Source organism: Gossypium hirsutum, chromosome D12, assembly GCF_007990345.1.
Source record: "Gossypium hirsutum isolate 1008001.06 chromosome D12, Gossypium_hirsutum_v2.1, whole genome shotgun sequence".
Taxonomy (NCBI): Eukaryota; Viridiplantae; Streptophyta; class Magnoliopsida; order Malvales; family Malvaceae; genus Gossypium; species Gossypium hirsutum.
In genome coordinates this window covers 3,669,828-3,688,350 of record NC_053448.1, presented here as the reverse complement: position 1 = coordinate 3,688,350, position 18,523 = coordinate 3,669,828, and the positions used below count along the sequence as shown (strand labels likewise).

Sequence of the window (18,523 nt, the reverse complement as noted above, 5' to 3'; positions counted from 1 at the left end):
ATAGTTGTTTGATATGATTAAAGAATGAAAAAAATATGGTTTATCATTTGATAAATAATATTTCGAATTAATAGCTATAATTTTGAAATAATTGAAAATGGACCACTCGTAACAATAATATTACAACAAAAGGTTAAGCGATTTTATTGTCTTAAATGAAAAAGAAAAGCATAATTTTATCACCGGCATGCGACACGTGATAATCATGAATTATAATTATTATTTTTATGTTCTCATTATTTCATGCATCTAAAATTTTTCAAAATTTATTCGACGCGTATTTGAGATTCATTCTTAAAATTTAAATTTAATATTAATTTTATAATTTAAAAATATTGATTTGGGGTAATTGTATACAATTAAATTTGTTGATACATGCTATCAATGGAGACAGAGAAGGGGAAAAGGGGTGATGGTGTCGAGGAAGGCCGGTTCATCCATTCTAAGGTTAAGAGTTAGAAAAGTAGAGGGGCTCAAGCAGTGGCGAATCCAGGAATACGATTTAGGGGGCAGGGGCGAAGTTAAAATTGTTTTTGGGAGGGGCAAAATTAAATTATATATTTTTATGACAGTAAAAATGTAATTTCGTCATTTTAATAGCCTATATATTTATAATTTTTAGAGGATTAAATCAAATTATTATCATTTTGGGGGGGCCAAAATGTAATTTTACTATTACTAATTTAAAATTTTATAAATTATAAATAGCCTAAATAAAAAATATTTCATTCTAGGGGGATCTGGGCCCCTGCTACCCCCTTTAGATCCGCCTCTGGACCAAAGTAAAGCTAGTAGAGGGTTTAGTGTATTAGGGTTTTTGAGAGTGGAGAAAAATCCTCCTACAATGTTGATACCTTTGGATATTTATAGGTAAGTGGCGATTCCTACCCAACTATGCCACTCAATGGGCCCTAGGTGGTCCAATGAAGGGTTCAACTGGATCCAAATTGAGGTAGGGATATAACAATAGCTCCCCCTAGTCGAGAGGTAGGTTATAAAGTAACTGTACCTCGAGATCATCTATAGGCTGCACCCTGTTGATGGTAGTTGTAGCAAATAAAGTAATGAGACGAAGGGTACAATTATATAATCGATGACATGGGAATATACGATGCCTTGTGAGGCTATTTGAAATTCATGCGCACCCTTTTTAATAATGAGCTTTCGGATGATAATTCTATTGATAGTTGACTTGTAGAAATTTTGTTTTGTGATTTAGCGGGTGGTATGCCCATTGGCTTGACAATTCGAAAATGTATAATGTATACTCGAGTGATGTAATTGTCAATTGGAGGAACCAGAGTTATGCAGTGGAGATGTGTTGTATGTATATTGCGGACACGATTATTGAAAATATAAAATATATGAAGTTCAAGCCATTCATTGGCAATATAAAATGTGAGAGATGCAACCCATTCATTGGTAATATGAAACGTAAGAAATGCACACCATCCGTTGGCAATATAAAGCGTAAAAAATGTGCACCGTTGCATAAGAAATGCACAATGCTCATTAAACCACGAGCGGGAGGATTATTCGTTATCATAAATAATGGTAGCGAATGTAGCTTTTGGCTTGAGTTTTTGACGAGAAATATTGGATAAGTGCTGACGGAAGGTGGTATTATAATGTTGACATGAAAATAATTGTTGATCTGGAGAAATAAAGTGTGTGTGCTTGTAGTTATAAAATTTATTAGTTAATTTAACTCTAATCTTTATGAATATGATGTGCATTACCTCCGTTGAGAGCCTGAATGGTTCACAGAAGGACTTGAGTGTTGAAGATATACCTCACCTCGATCGAGAGCGCAAAAGGTTCACGGATGCCTCATCTTTGCCAAGAGCCCAAAGGGTTCACGGAGGGGCCTCAATGCCCTACTCTTGACACATAGAGGGAGGCTTACGGAATGAACCACAGGTCAGTTGCACTACAGTGGCTCTTGCAGCTTCAAATTACGTAGAGAGTAAGGCCCTACCGCATCGAACCACAACCATCAATCAAGTATACTCGATTGGATTTACATGATAAAAATCATGTTGAATCACTACCGTTGGCCAAACCAACCCGAATTTAGGTGATGAAAATCATGTCGAATCATAGCCGTCAACCAAGTCTACTCGGCTTGGACTTATGTGACGAAAACCATGTTGAATCACTATTGTCGGCCCAGCCGGCCTAGATTTATGTGATGAATGTAGAATTATAAGTACAACACGTAGAATTATAGATATGACATAAATATTAACAGTGGGTGAGATTCCCTCTCTAACAATATACACTATAGGAACATACATATATGTAAAGGGGTATAACCACCCATAGGAACCCCTCGTGGGTTCTCTTGCCCAAACTCATATAGACATGCACGTACAGGCAAGTATAGATAAGCATACCGAATATTTACCGTCCGTGGGGTGTAACCATCTGAGGATGGGAATGGAGACCTTTGGTGGTAGCTGCCCATGGTGTGTACGCACTCATGTGAGCTTTATGAAATAGAAAGGTACAACAATAATTTTGGATGATTACAACAAAGGTTAGTCGGCGAGGTGCAGCTGCGAAGCACGACCCATCATTCTTTGGGTCAAATGTGCAAATACTCCCCCCTTTATATAGTTAAAAAGGATGTGAGGATCTATTTTAAAGACATTAGCAACCATCTCAAACCTCTTAATTCATAACACCTCACGTCCAATTCGTATTAATGTAACAAGCACAGGCAAACACAATGAGTCACATTGCTACCCCTTCAAAAATAATAAATGAAATGCACATTTTAATATTTCAAAATAATATTTTTAATATTCTAAAATCGATTCCAATGATTTTTTTTGTTGAATAGATTCAAAAGAAAATTAAGCCAATTTTATGGGCAGATCTTATGCTGATCATCAATTTGGTCAACGATTAAGAAAAGAATTAGCAATTTCATCAAAATAATTACTACATGTGTTTCTATTACCCCCATTAAACATTGAGATCATGAACCAAAAGTCTTGCTTGTAAATGTAGTAATAGTAAGGCAATTTCATAAAAACTCTTTTCTCGAATTTTTTTTATAGACATTTTCACAAACATTTTACAAGCAATGCCGAAGAGAAGTGTTAAATGCCCCCACGCGTACACGAAAATCAATGGAACAGGAGAGCAGGGAAACCCTGTAATTAGGGGTAGATTGCATTTAGGTCCCTCTACCGAAGAAATGGACAAATTAGCCCTTATATATTTTGAAACGTGAAAATTAGCTCCTTCGTAATTTTTTTTCTGTTAAATGATGATGTGGATATGCTGAAATTTTTTTATGGGTAAACTATAAAAATGGTCACCCAACTATGCCTTTTGTTCTATTTTGGTCACTCAACTATTAAGTTTTTTCGATTTAGTCACTAAAATTTTCGAAATTAAATATTTCAAGCTCCTTTAGCTTATGTGGCCTTTTTTTATTGGTGTAGCACCAAAATTAGCCCTTTAATGTTTATATACTCTATCAATATGATCTTAAATATAAAAAATTCAACAAATTTAGCCCTTAGTGTTTACAAAATTTGTCATTTTAGTTCTAATTCTAAAAAATTTATTAAATTTGACCCTCAATTTACAAAATCTATCAATTTAGTCCTAACTCTAAAAATCTAAAAGATATTTTTAAAAAATCATTTTTAGCTCTTTATAATCATCGACTAATCCATGTGAGATATTATAAGAAAAAGAGTACACTCTTTCAAGCCACTTGCAAAATAACTCTAAAATTTGGGATAAAACACAAAAAAAAAATTAAGATCCAAAAGAAAATAAAGGCATTAAAAACGTTATTTGTTTGGGTAGTAATGCAACCAATTATTCCAAATAAGTTCCAAATCAATTGGTTCGGTCCAGTGTGAAGTCTAAATTATAGTAAAAGAAATTGTTGCAAGTGACTTAAAAGAGGGTATTCTTTTTCTTATTTTAATATCTCGCATGGATTATTCGATGGGTTATAAAGGGCTAACAATGATTTTTTTAAAATACATATATTTTTTAATTTTTAGAGTTAGGACTAAATTGACATATTTTGTAAATATTGAGGGTTGAATTTATTGAATTTTTTAATTTTTAGAGTTAGGACTAAATTGACATATTTTGTAAATATTGAGGGTTGAATTTATTGAATTTTTTAGAATTAGAGCTAAAATGGAAATTTTCGTAAACATTAAACTCTAAATTGATTGAATTTTTTATATTTAGGATCAAATTGATAGAATGTATAAATATTAGAAGGCTAATTTTATTACTAGACCAATAAAAAAAGCCTACACAAGCTTAGAGTAACTAAAATATTTAATTTTGAAAAGTTAAGTGACTAAATTGAAAAAATTAATAGTTAGATGACCAAAATAGAAGAAATGCATATTTAGGTGACCATTATAATAGTTTACCCATAAAAAATAATTTCAGCATGTCCATGTCATCATTTAATAGAAAGAAATTTAAGCGAGAAACTAATTTACATATTTTAAAATGTAAAAAAAATTATTTACTCATTTTTTCAGAAAATAAACCGAAATGCAATCTGTGCCTAAATATAATGGATTCACTTTATGAAAACAGAGAGCCTAACCTTCATTAAATAGCACTTTGTTCCATTCTTACTCTTTTTTAACCATCCACGTTCAAAGGAGGCCAACATTTTGTACTTTTTTTTTCTCAATGGCGGCAAGTGCAGTTCTTAGATCATTCCCTATTCTGATAACATTTCTTATGCTTTTAGAACAATTTGTGTTATTCCCAGTGGAAAAGCAGTTCATCTTCAATGCCCATTTTCTCTAATCATAAAACGAAACTGATCAGTATAATTTCCTAATAAAGCTGGAAAATTTCACTAATCAAATATTTTAAATTGTAAATAAAAGAATAAAGTGAACACCATCACCGGTAAATAGATCAGAGTTCCGTCATCGGCGTTCAGTCTATGTTCATCGTATCATTGTTAACACACGTTATAAATAAAGATAGAGAAGGAAAGGGGCGGTGTCGAGGAAGGTTGTTTTACTTATTTTAGGGCCAAAAGCTGAAAAAGTAGAAAGGCTCAAACAGAGAGTTTAGTGTATTAGAACTTTTGAGGGTGGAGAAGAATCCTTTACACTGTTGATACATTGGGGTATTTATAGGTAAATGTGGGTTTTTACTCAATTATGTCACTCAATGGGTCTTAAGTGATTCAATGAAAAATCCAACTAGATCCAAATTGAGGTAGGGATATAACAAAAATTATTTTAGTCCAATTTAATATTAGATTTGAAATTAGCTTTGCTGATTTAATTTTATGCATGTTTGAAAATATCCATCAATGAGATCTTTGTTTGATGGTAGGTATGAGGTTTTGAAAATTTTAAGATTTTAAGTTTGGATGTTATATTATCCAAGTTCCGAGTTCTTAATTTAGATTTAGGTTCAATTCTCATTGTGTGTGGGTTTTACCTAAATTTATTATGATGTAAGTTCGAAACAGAAGCGTAACTAGGGAGCTGGCAGGGGCTTCTGTCCCTTTAAAATGGAAAACTTTTTATTCAAGTCTTCTTAAAATTTTTAAAATTTTAAATTAATAAATGCAAAATTACATTGTGACCCCTCCTAAAAATGAAAAAAAAATTGATTTAATCCTTTAAAAATTATAAAAATATAGGGTATTAAAATGGTAAAATTGTATATTTACCATCATAAAAATTACAATTTAATTTCTGCTCCCTAAAATAAATTTCTGAATTTACTCCTAATTCGGATATATATTTATTATCTGTTTGTTTATCTGTGTATTGTAATGATTGAATCTAGTTGATTCAGATTAAATTACAGCTATGCAAATATATTATACATTTATCCAACTACTTTCATATTAAATAAACATAACATAATGATTAATTTTAGTAGTAGTTATATGGAGTGTTTATTATAATTATAATTTCATTTATTATAAGTATATCTAACTATTTTTATGCTAAATAAATATGTAATAAGTAGACATATCTAAATGATGCTGCATAGGTAATCTATTAGGTAGCAAGTTTACGTTAAGACATTCACTTTCTATCTGGTCAAGTGTTTAAACAAATGGTTATTGTTCAAATCTCCAAAGAATTTTGGTCGGCTTATTTGTGATTTACGTAAAACCCTAATTGGCCATTCTAATTAAGTTTGATTTTTTTAAGAGATTTTTATTTTTATTTTTTCAAAAGACATTCTAAATACATTGTTGAAAGGTAATGATACTTTAAATAATAACTAAATTAAAAGAACACGGATTAAATCCGCAATTTTTTGTAAAATACAGAGATTAGTAAAATTTGACCCATTATTTTACTAAGAAAATATGAAAAAATAAAAATACACTTGTATTAATATTTACTGCTTTATAAAAATAAAAATATAATAATAATTTTTAAAGGAATTGAAGAGATTAATATAAATATGGAGATAAATAAATTGAGAATATGTTGATTCCAAATTCTGGAACTTTAGGCGTTCGATGCCACTTCCAGTCAATTAGAAGTAAATAGATAGAAAGTCTACAGTGGCATTACCGTAATAAACCCGCATACGCAAACCCAATTTGGTTACACCTCAACATCTCTCATGTCTACTTCACTCTTTCCCTTTTTCTTATGTTTTTCTTTTTATCCGTTGAAGCTTGAAAACTCCTCTCTCTCTCTCTCTCTCTCTCTCTCTCTCTCTGTTTTTTTCCTTTCATTTCTCTTCAAGGCACAAAAACCCCTTAGTTCCCTAACTTTTCCCTTCTATCTGCTCTCTATTTCTGCAAACATTTCCTTCAACTTTCCCGAGAAAATTCTATCCCTCGCCGGAACCAATGCCAGTCACCGGCGAAACCGATGATGGCAACAATAACAACTCTATATCTCACATTCTTTCATACAAAACGCCCCTGTTCAACCTTAAGCTCTACTTAGTAATCTCAATCTTCCTGGCCTTTTTTCTTCTTCTATTCTCTTTTACGATCTTCCTCTGTTGCCGTTTAAACAGAAATGCCCGGAAACGGAAAGTGAAGCATAGCTCAGGTCTGATTCCGTTGGTCTCCAAAGAGATTGTGGAGATCAAGGCGTTGGATCAACATGCCGATTGCTTTAGAGACGAGGGCAAGATCGGAATCCTGGTTCCCAAGAAGAGTAACGAAGGTGTCGTCGACGATGCCTCCGGAGCTAGTGACGTGTCAGGGGATGCTCAGAATATCGGGTGGGGTCGATGGTATAGCATGAGGGAGCTGGAGATGGCGACTCGTGGATTCGCCGAAGAGAATGTGATCGGTGAAGGTGGTTACGGTATCGTTTTCAAAGGCATTTTGCAAGATGGTTCGGTCGTTGCTGTAAAAAATCTGCTTAATAACAAGTACGTAAAAAGAGCTTCCTTAAGCTATTCTTCCCTCTGTTTGTTTCTGGGGAAAAGACAAAAGCAGTTTCCTGGAAAACTCATTATCTTGTTTATTCTTTTTTTTTATTTAGTTTTTTTAAATTTTTTTATACCTTCTAGATCCAAGACAGACTGTTTAAAGATCATGCTTCTGATTTTTTAAATTGCTGTTTTGACTTTAATCTACCTCTTTCAATCTACTTTTTAAAATTGTTAAGTAAAATTAACTACATCTCTTTGTTGCGTGGCGCAGTATTAGGGAAAGTAAAAAAAGAAATGGCTACTTTGTTCTTTATTGCTTTAAAATAAAATAATCAAACTGTTTTTTCGCTTTCTTTGCTTTTACTTTGCCTCTCATTTCTTTAATGTTGACTAGGAAACGGTAAGTAATATAAGATTTGTTTATTAATTTTATTTTAGTTATTGTTTAAGCGAAATCGCTGTTGCATTGTTAACAGGGGCCAAGCAGAAAAGGAGTTCACCGTAGAAGTTGAAGCCATTGGCAAAGTGAGGCATAAGAACTTGGTAGGATTAGTTGGGTACTGCGCTGAAGGTGCTCGAAGGTAAATTTTTTATATACAAATTGACATAGACAAACCTTTGTATCTTTAAGTGAAAATGAACTGAAAAATACTAAATTACTATTTCTTCAGGATGCTTGTGTATGAATACGTCGACAATGGGAACTTGGAGCAGTGGTTACATGGCGATGTAGGTCCTGTTAGTCCGCTTACCTGGGATATAAGAATGAAGATTGCGATAGGAACGGCAAAAGGGTTCGGAGTTCCCTCCTTTTTTTTACCTTGCCCAGGCTCATGAAACATTATTTATATTGCATCTGCCTGGAAAAATAAAAACTTTTACATGTGCAGTTGGATATCATCTTATGTCACATTACTCGCGTCCTTTGTGTCTGCTTAGAAATCTTTTTATGCTTAGTATCAAATTGATTGAGAAGAAAAAGAAGCTAGAAGTTGAAAAGTTAATAATACATGTATCGGCTTAAGAGCAGGAGAGGTTTCATCAAAACCTCCTATGCCCTGATTTTGTATCTTCATATTATAAACTTTCATTAGTCTCTAATCTCAAAGTGGCATCTAGCTTTTGTCGTACTTGCATCCTTTTTCAGGTTTACCCTCCACTAATTATTATGTTATTACTTACTTTGCAGGTTAGCCTATTTACATGAAGGGCTGGAACCTAAAGTTGTGCATCGGGATGTAAAATCGAGTAATATTCTTCTTGACAAAAAGTGGAACCCAAAAGTATCAGATTTTGGACTAGCCAAGCTCTTAGGATCTGAAGCTAGCTATGTGACGACTCGTGTTATGGGAACATTCGGGTTTGTTCTCTTTTTGTCTATATTTTTGCAGATGGGAACATATTCATACCCTACTCCATTAGTTCTTATTGTGTTGTATATTGGGTTTTCTTTGCAGTTATGTATCTCCGGAATATGCAAGCACAGGTATGCTTAACGAGGGAAGTGATGTCTATAGTTTTGGAGTTCTACTCATGGAGATAATTACAGGGAGAAGCCCAATTGATTATTCTAGGCCACCTGGAGAGGTAAGAGTGTTTCTCCTGCAATAATACCACTAAAACACCACAATAACACCATCTTTGTCTGATCTATTTCAGATGAACTTAGTTGATTGGTTCAAAGGTATGGTAGCGAGTCGTCATGGAGAAGAGATTGTGGACCCATTGATTGAAGTTCAACCCTCACCTAGAGCTTTGAAACGAGCATTGCTTGTTTGTCTCCGCTGTATAGATATGGATGCCAATAAGCGCCCAAAAATGGGGCAGATTGTTCATATGCTTGAGGCAGATGATTTTCCCTTCCGCACTGTAAGTCCTGTCGCATGCTTTCTTCACAACCTTGTATAATTCATCCCTGAGTACTGAAATTCTGAAAACATACTGAGTCCTTAATATATGATACCTTTTTATTACACTGAGTGAATGATTTCATGCTGAATTTTATGCACACCGAGCATTTAGGGACATCAGGTGTGCCAGAGGCCAACAGTTGCTGATGGCTGACATGTTTGTAAAAACCTTTAAACAGGCTGATGTAGTAATCTAATTGTCTATTACCTTTGGACATGAGATCCCGGTTTGTTTTCCCCTGCTTTCAGCTGTTTTTAGTTAGTTACCTGTTCCTTTTATTTTGTCTGCAGGAGCACCGACAGGCACGGGAGAGAGATACTGTTCCACCCTCTGTGCCGAAAGCTGGTCATCCGAAGCGTTTCGGCAATGTTGACATAGAGAAATCAAGATGGAGATAAGTTATTGTTTGTTAAAAGGCATTACGATTGATGGTTCCTGAGGTCAGCTTATGTTGTAGAATAAGTTTTATATGAAAAGATCTTACACACCTGGGATGTGCATACGCATATACATATATATAATCTTTCTTACATTGTTGTTGACACACTGCAGCGTTTTAGAATTCAAGGAGCCTTGTAAATATGTAGTTGCCATTTTTAATATTTGATATTATAGATTATACCAGTCTGTTTTAAGTGCATCGATCCTCTCCATTCCTACATGGATGAAAAGCATGATATTGTGTCTGTCATAAAAAAAAAAGCCTGATATCTTAGGTTAAGGGGGTGTTCAAAATTGGTATCAGAAGTTAGAACATTATATTATATAAAATTGAATTTTATGTTGATTTTATTAAAAAAAAAAGAGTTAGATTTAAGATAGTTAGTCTGATATGAGTCAGGTTTGAAGAAATTTAAAATATAGCCATGTGAAAATGAGGTTGAGATGGTTGGGTCGTGTTACATCATTTTTGGATAAACAGTCATTGTTGAGTATGATGTGAAGGAACCGAAAACATGTTGAATCAAAGACACAAGCGAATGCTTATTGCCGAAGGCCTGCCAGCCGTCTGATTTATTTATTAAAATTATATATAACTTCAAAATAAGGATTTTGAAATTTTAATTTATAAAATGCACTTTAGGTATGATCTCATCACCCCTTTAAAATTTAAAATACAATAATAAATTTGAAATTCTGGACTTACGAAATTGGCTCATATAATTAACCTCATCGTTCATTCAATGTTAAAAAGATCGTTCTATTTATTTTTGAATCCTCCAATTTCTTGAATTAAATTGATGAACCAAGCTTGCCGCTTATAGGTAAATGACAAGGGTGAATGTAAAGGGGCATGCAGAGGACTACCCCCAAATTACATTTCAGTCCCTTTAAATATCAAATTATAAATTTATATGTAATAAAATTGCTCTTTGACCCCTAAAATGAAAAAAAAAATTATTTAGCCCTTTTTGAAAATAATGAAATCATAAATTAATATATGATAAAATTATATTTTGACCTTTAGAATAGTCTTCCGACTTTCTGACTAATTCAATTTGAATTTTGATTAATCCAAACTTTTTACCAAATACATTTCTTCACTATTCTCGAAGTCAGATATTTGGGAAGTGGACCCCAAACTAAAACTATGAACACAAGGTAACCGATAGATCTCTAGGTTTTTCAATTTTGCTTCTCTTCTAGTTGGCCACCACCTCAAAATTATAGATCTCATATTTATAATTGCTTTGATTAGCAACAAGTACAATCACTACTTAAATATAGAATTTAAAACTTAGAAAATTTTAAATTATTTTAAGTACAAAAAAATTGCACAAAATAAATCTTTATATAAAAGAGTTTCTCTTAAGGTGTTTATGCGTCTGGAATGGCCAGCCAACCTCTATATTTATGAAGAAAACATATTGAAGAGTTTAAGATTAATTCGAGATTTAAAAATAATGAAAACACAAGAATCCTTGTACAAGTAGTACACTAAGCAGCTACTGAGGGGCTAAGAAACCCCTTAGCCGACTTTGCCTTGGTCGAATAGGGCTGGCTTGGCGACAAGCTATTGCCTGTGAGCCTTGGACCTTAAATATTTGACATTGTAAAACTTCATCAATTCAGCTCCTTAGTTAACGAAAGCCATTGTGGAACTTGCTTATTTGTTAGATTTTTATAAGATTAAAAATTAGTAAAAGTGAATGGATTTCAAACTAAAAAAGAAAAATAATGAATTTTTTTTAAAAAAAAAAGGGCAAAACGAACCCAAAATAAAAAGGTTTTGAACTTTCATCCAATCCAATTATTCACAATGATTTTTGGATTTCTTTTCGTACAATTTATTTTAAAGTTGGTGAAAATGATTATGTAGTAAATTTAGAAAAAGTGAAACATAAAAGCCAAATATGGTTGTGCTTTAAATGATAAAATTAGAGTCAACTTAATAATTTAATTATTAAGTTTGAATTTCATTATATGCATTTATTTTCTGAATTTTATATAAGATACAAATACCCTAAAAATATTTATTATTTTGTTAAAATAATAATCAAATAATTTAATAAGGTGAAACCCAATTCAAAAGTGACACCTAGTCAAACTCTTGATACATAGATATATTTTAGAATACAAATAAAAGTAAAAATTTGAATAGCACAATATATAAAAATAAAAAAACTATGTTAGTTAATAAATTTTAAAGTAATTTATTATGAATTAACTGAAAGTTATAAATAATTTATAAACAACCCCTTTTAGATTGTGATAATATCTAACACGTATAACAGCTATCGCCTAGAAACCACAACTCTTGCAAAATCGTTTTCAATAATCAATTTCACCCCCATATAATTTCCTGTATTCACTTATCATCCCAAGGAATCGATTAGAACCAGAATTTTAACAGGTCACAACTAGCATTATAAAAAAAGTCGGTTCTTTTATAAACTATTCTTTAAAAAAATAAAAAAAAAAACAAAATAACGCCGACTTTTTTTGAAATCACATTTTCCAATGAATACTCCCGGGTGATTTCAAATTTACCGAACGTTCCTTAAAACAAGACCAAAAAGAAAAAAAGCCGCACTTCAAAATTCATGACATAGAATTATGATGTATCCTATTCTTAATCCCATATAAGAAAATCTATACCTAAAAAATAGAACAGTAAAATCCTTCCCATGAGCGTCACTCGCATCATAGAAGTGTTAATGCAAGATTGACATATAGCGACCTGGTAAATGCAAGTGAAAACCAAGATTAAGAAGCAATCAATCCTTCCTACTAGCTTATATTTTTCATTTTTAACGTGTTGTGTAGCCATAAGCCTCCCGTGTCTCATATAAAGCCACAAATAGTATAAAAGCCGGACTATATGCAAAAAAAAATTAATTAAAAAAAGTACAAACAAACAAAAAATCGACAACCTACCTAGCCGCTAGCTACAATCTCATGAATGGCATCACTAACAGCTTCGTCCTCAGATCTAACAGCAAGTTTCATAGCTACATCCTTTGGACCATCAATTCCAAATTGCAATCGCACTAGCACCTTCACATTCCCTATGTATACTCCTGATAGTAGACATGTGTGTGACCTTGAATTGCTTGGTACAACCTCCGTCCCCTAGACTCCCCACACCAACAAGAAAATCATAAAATTAGAGCGGAAACTTGACAGTGCAATGTAAGGTAATCAAGGTAAAACACACTGCATATCCTTCACAACAGCATATAGCAGAAAAACACAGTGCAGTTACCTCACAGGGTTGCATGCCAAGAAGATTTATGACGGCATTAACAGCTTCAGCCAGGTTTTCCCTTGGGCCAAGGTCGTATTCATCTACACGCTCACAGTCTGGACCCATGCTTTCCCATGCATTCCTGAAATTTGAGACACCCACTTTCAACATGTAATCAGCGGCAACAACTTCAAGCTCCTCTAGTTGGTACTCATCCTCTACTCCATCATCCTCAGCCTCACCAGTACTTGGATCAACCTAGAAGAATATCAGTGCGAGCATGACACATGGAAAACAAACTCCTTCAATTCATGCCAAAAGGCTATATAGATAGATATATGCACAGAAGGTTTCTTCACAGATGTGTGATCATTCAGAACCACTTTAAATGTGTAGGCTTCACAAAATGGGTTGTCATTCAGAACAAATTCAAAGCTGATGCATGGCCATGAAACAATCCAAATAAAGGAACATTATTGAAGGCCATAAATTCTGCCAAAGCCAGAAAGGGAAGAAGTCATACCTCTTTTACAATGAACCTCAGCATATTTGAGAATTTTCCAACAGCTGGGACCCCCTCTGGCTTCTCAAATGCCACAAAAGTCTGTCCAGGTGAATCATATGGAAGTGATCTTAAAGGCTTTGAAGCTACTTCAGCAAATTCCTCAGCCTCTGAAGCATCCACAATAACAGTGACCTGGAAACGAGCAGATTAAGATCTCAACATAGAGTCTATCATAGGTTTTGAGTAATTTATAGATGCTTTGTGTAATTTGATCATTTACATTCTCCAATAATTGCTCTGGAATAGTATTGGTGCAGTTGTACTGAAACACAACATGGCCATCAAAAATATGTTTGACAACATTAACTGCATATTCTGTTTCTGCTTCTGTCAGCTCCACAGGTGCAGAGGACTGGCCAATAAGAATTAGAAATAATGTAAGTTTAAAATAATGCCTAAAACACTATACACATGGAACACAAGTCAAAGTCAAATGAAGTACCTTGAAAAGTTTGCCAAAGTTTGCGAACTCGGGAATTGATGAAAGAAGCTTCTCATAAGCATCAATAGTTGAGGGGGGGGCGGGAGGAGGACCGCCAAGACCAGTTGGCTTTTTACCAGGAGCTTTCTTCTCAGCAAGTGGCTGAATCTTGACCTCCTTTGGTACAGAATTAATGTCAAAAGACTCTTCAGATGGCTCCTACACCCAAACAACCAAATTAAAAACACGTGAGATGATCAGAAAAGAAGACATAAGTGTAACAGAAATTTAGAAACTTACATAATTTTTTAGACTTCTCTCGAGGTTCACTAGAGGGATATCTAGGGAGCCAAAGAGAAACTCCTTCATATCTTCAACTGCACCATCGGCGCCAAGTGTATTAAGATAAAGTGTAGCCCTGTCACGAACCTATAGAAAAAGTTTAAAATGCTCAGATTGTTTGAATATGAAGGAGAAGGCATCAAATTTGACTTCCTAAAGCCGGAATTAAGCATGCATCAATAACAAAGGAAAGGAAAATAATGCATGCATCCGCATATACTAAATCTGTCCAAATACAAACAAAAACTACAAGTGAAAACAGTAAAAAAGGGGATTATTAGACTCACCTCATCATCAGTGTCAAAGAGACATCGTCTTAAGAGAACAAATATGCGAGGCTGCAAAAGAATGCATGGCCAATAAGTCACAGGTTAAGTTTACTACAGAAATGCAAAAGAGAAAAATTAAGATTTCACACCTTCAATGAATCAACCATAGCACCAAATTTTGCAAGGGTGCTGACTGCACCAGCCCGGACAGTAGCATTCTCAAGATGTACGCGGTTATAAATGTATCGTATATATTTACTTGGATCTGAGGTTTTTGGGCCTTCAATCCCCAGAAAATGAAGTATCTATAATACAGTGTTGAGAAAATTTTAATATAAGTCATAGATGGGAGAAAATGGGAACAAAAAGCATAAAGAGCATGACAGAGATGATGAAAAGTAATAGATGAAAATGATACCTGTGTGGAAAGATATGTGAATTCACAATCTTCGATGAACTCACACAAATGGAGCAATCCACTCTCCTTTGCTTCAGGTATATCTCTGATGAGAATCACAATCGAATCTACAATGGCCTTTTTATACTCAAACCCACCTTCTTCCCTAAGAATATTGCTTAAGAAGTTCATCCTGAAGACAAATGAGGATAAAGAGAACTCAAGGCACTAGAAAAGAAATATCTAGTAAAGCCTACTGACCAATAATACAGAGCCAAGTATCCCTTACAAAGATCTGTGCTTCAATGGGAACTTTAAGCATAATGATCTTATGGCTTCAATGACAACAATTTTGAACTCATCAGCAATATCCGACATAAAGGTAGTTATCTGCTTCATTAGGCGATCCACACTAGACTCATTTCCAGTTTTGAGAAGGGTAGTGATTGCAAGTGTGGCAATGCTTCTATTTTGGTCAGAAATTAAACTCTCCATGTCAATATTGCAGTTAGTGACAGCAATGGGATGAGTCATTGCAACCTGAAGAAATTTAGTCACATAGTCAGAAATCAAAATGCACACAAAATGCATGCACTAGACCTAGAAAGAAACAACAATCATTTATGATCGAAACGTGTGTATATGCTTTATAGACAACATAGCAACAAATTTCCAACAGGCTCCATAAGTGTGTTTGAACTTCTGAAATTTGCAGAAGAAACCATCTCAGCCCCTTCACTAGAGTGTTCAGTTTGCATTTTCGTAGAACCAACAACATAGATGTCTGTATAATAGCATAACATAATACTGAGAAAAGGAAAATAAATCAACCTTGTTCAAAGTACGAACTGCAGCAAATCTCAGCACTGGCTTAGTAGAGCTCAAAAAGAGCTGAAGAACTGTAATTGCTGGTGTCAGTTCTCGGCTTGTCACACCATTGAGCTCTGTGATTGCTCTAGCAGCCTCAAAAATTACCATCTCAGCCTTATGGCGCAGGCAACCCTCAAGGAAGTCATAGAAAGGACGATCCCCTGTTTGAGTGTTACTAGCTGACTCACGAGTAACCTGCAGTTTCACCAATTACTTCATAATGTTTATGAACAAAAAGCTTGGAACAATGACAGATATATTAAAGAAGGTGAGTACCTGACTAGTATAACGTATCAACAGGCATTGAGCTAAAGGTGAGCGGACACTTCCCCTAGTCAAACTGCTAACCAGCTTATTAACAGCTAGTCGATCGTTTTGTCGTATCTGCAAGTATGAAATCACATACATTCATCACAGATGTGAATCGATTTCACAGAGTGAAAGTTCAATTTAATTATCACCATCCCCCAAATCCAACCATGCATATAAACATACAAGAAAGGATGCAAAAGTACCTTGGTTCTACTGCATCAGAATACTTTTATTACATACAGTTTTTGTACCACTTGCAGCAGAACCCTATAAATACTGTTCTAACTTGGATAATGATCCAAGCATGCAATGTCTTAAAATCCCGTAAAAACAAAATCAACAAGACTGCTAAAATCAATCAGAAGATATGAGAAACTGTGACCACAAACTATTTTCAAGGAAGACTCTTATCAGACAACCAGTTGGGCCTGAATCTACCAAACTGGTTTCCACAAGCAAATAATTTCCAACCAAGACATGTAACATACCTGGTGGAGCAATGCCAGAGCATGAAACTGCACAAGGGCTGCCCTTGATTGAACAGCTTCTTGAACCTCATTACTCCATCGTTTCACAATCTCAGGATTTGTCTGGAAAAATATTTATGGTATGTTAACAAAAAACTATATGAAAACAATACAAAATCCTAAGAAAAGAGTAGCACCTGAAGCAAGCGTATACCACTGACTAAGGCTGCACTTGCAACAACAGGATTTTTGTCAACAATTGCTTGTTTCAAGTATCGCTCAATCTGGGTTAGAAGAGTCCCATCTGTTATCTGGCAAAGCACACGAATAGCATTTGCTCGATACATATCAGTCTTGCTAGTCATGTCCTTCATAAGAGAGCTTGTGACAATAATAACCTATACTCAACGGGAACAATAATTAATTAGTATGTAAATTTGCATGAATACGTGCACAATCAAAACTTTATTCAAGAAATATGGAAATTCAAAAGATATATACCTCATCTGCTGATGGAGATAGCTCCTTTATTATCACGTAGACCATTCTCCTCAAACCTAAATCTCTCGATTGGAAGAGCTTTGTCACAGCAAAGAAAACTTCTGTAGCTTCTACCTGTTCAAATAACAGGAGAAAATAGTCATTACTCATTCACAATGGAAAATTTCATGACAATGAAGCAGTTCCTTCAACATACAAACTTACTACAGTAGAAATCCATACAACAGGGTCAAATGTTTGTAAACTAAAATTTTAATCTTTCTGGCACAATTAAAAAGACAGACCTTAGTAAATGTTTCTCCTTGATTCAACAAATAGAGAAGCTTTGTGATAACCTACATAGAAACATCTAGAAAGATTCAGTCACTATAAAATGCAAAAACAAGCACACCAAATAGAATAAGAAGATGGATTAAAATGCAGTAACCTGAGAGCATCTTCGAGGATCAAGCTGAGGATCATTGAAAACCCTAGCTTCTTGAAGAACCGCACCCTTCTCAATCCCCAAAAACGGAGAGTAGTCCACTGTTCATAAAACAAAATTACAAAATTAACAATAAAATACTTATCAGATCACCTAAAATGCCATGAGAACTCAAGAACTATACAAACAGAACTCTAGATAATAGATAAAAACCATGAGATCCACATCAAATCAACAAAACGTAAACGCATCAATTGAAATTAACAAGCTACAATGCCCTTTCTGGAATTCAAATCTAGTGGAGCAAGAGTATAGATCAGATCAACTAGAAGTTAACCAAATTCAGCTAAAACTATAGCGTAACTCCTGGAAATTAGATAAATTACGCAATGCATCTTTAAATCAATCGAAAAGAATCAAAACCGTACAGATCTAGAAGCTAAAAACTGCCAAATCTAGTATTTGCATTAATTAAACACGAAGCGGACAATCATTTCCAAATTAGCAGAGAGAGAAAATAAATGAATGAATGGGAAAAAAAATAAAGGAGTGAATAGGAATCGAAGAAGAAGAAATTTGAACTTACCTTCATCGTCGTGGTCGTCGTCTTTCTTCAGAAAAGGCTGCGCCATAGTTAATTGAAAATTTGAATCTTTGAGATCTACAGCGAGTGATATAGTTTCTCCTCTTATATATCTGAAGGGGTGAATATTTCCCTCCTCTCGCTCACTTCTGTGCTGTGGTTTTTTTAACGCATTGGTACTTTTCAAGAGTACTTAAGAAAGGTTAGGAAAGGGGTGGAGATCTGGTGGATCTGGTAATATTTACACAATTACTGTTGATTTCTTTTACTAATAGAACTATGCCACGTCAATGAAAGTAATTTAATTACGAAGTAACTTTTTTTACAATAAAAACAATATTACTTGGGTGCGATTGAAAAAGAAAATTAATTTTTTTAACATAAATTAAA

General features: G+C 34.2%; 2 protein-coding genes across 2 annotated transcripts; one reads left to right on the top strand and one right to left on the bottom strand.

Moving 5' to 3' along the window:
• The first annotated feature begins 6,628 nt into the window (after positions 1–6,628).
• On the top strand, positions 6,629–9,934 carry LOC107953430 (probable receptor-like serine/threonine-protein kinase At4g34500). Its single transcript, XM_016888740.2, has 7 exons — positions 6,629–7,380; positions 7,860–7,964; positions 8,055–8,177; positions 8,573–8,743; positions 8,841–8,970; positions 9,043–9,252; positions 9,585–9,934. The coding sequence occupies exons 1-7, from the start codon at positions 6,845–6,847 to the stop codon at positions 9,690–9,692; spliced, it is 1,383 nt and encodes a 460-aa protein (XP_016744229.2). The 5' UTR covers positions 6,629–6,844; the 3' UTR covers positions 9,693–9,934.
• Positions 9,935–12,063: 2,129 nt separating this feature from the next.
• Positions 12,064–18,343, bottom strand: LOC107953429 (coatomer subunit gamma). The gene is made up of 19 exons (XM_016888739.2): positions 18,137–18,343; positions 17,554–17,651; positions 17,411–17,461; positions 17,127–17,240; positions 16,823–17,023; positions 16,647–16,748; positions 16,123–16,230; positions 15,808–16,041; positions 15,266–15,516; positions 14,998–15,169; positions 14,729–14,884; positions 14,598–14,648; positions 14,269–14,397; positions 13,990–14,187; positions 13,768–13,899; positions 13,506–13,679; positions 13,001–13,240; positions 12,673–12,867; positions 12,064–12,475 (listed from the first exon to the last, which is right to left on the bottom strand). The coding sequence occupies exons 1-18, from the start codon at positions 18,180–18,182 to the stop codon at positions 12,673–12,675; spliced, it is 2,652 nt and encodes an 883-aa protein (XP_016744228.2). The 5' UTR covers positions 18,183–18,343; the 3' UTR covers positions 12,064–12,475.
• Between the last annotated feature and the right edge of the window lie 180 nt (positions 18,344–18,523).

Coding starts and splice junctions, on each gene's coding strand:
- LOC107953430 (XM_016888740.2), top strand. CDS start 6,845: ATGCCAGTCACCGGCGAAACCGATGATGGCAACAATAACAACTCTATA. Junction 7,381..7,859: donor AAAAATCTGCTTAATAACAA/GTACGTAAAAAG, acceptor CATTGTTAACAG/GGGCCAAGCAGAAAAGGAGT. Junction 8,744..8,840: donor CGTGTTATGGGAACATTCGG/GTTTGTTCTCTT, acceptor TTTTCTTTGCAG/TTATGTATCTCCGGAATATG.
- LOC107953429 (XM_016888739.2), bottom strand. CDS start 18,182: ATGGCGCAGCCTTTTCTGAAGAAAGACGACGACCACGACGATGAAG. Junction 14,649..14,728: donor CTATGGTTGATTCATTGAAG/GTGTGAAATCTT, acceptor ATTCTTTTGCAG/CCTCGCATATTTGTTCTCTT. Junction 13,241..13,505: donor TGAGGTTCATTGTAAAAGAG/GTATGACTTCTT, acceptor ATATTCTTCTAG/GTTGATCCAAGTACTGGTGA.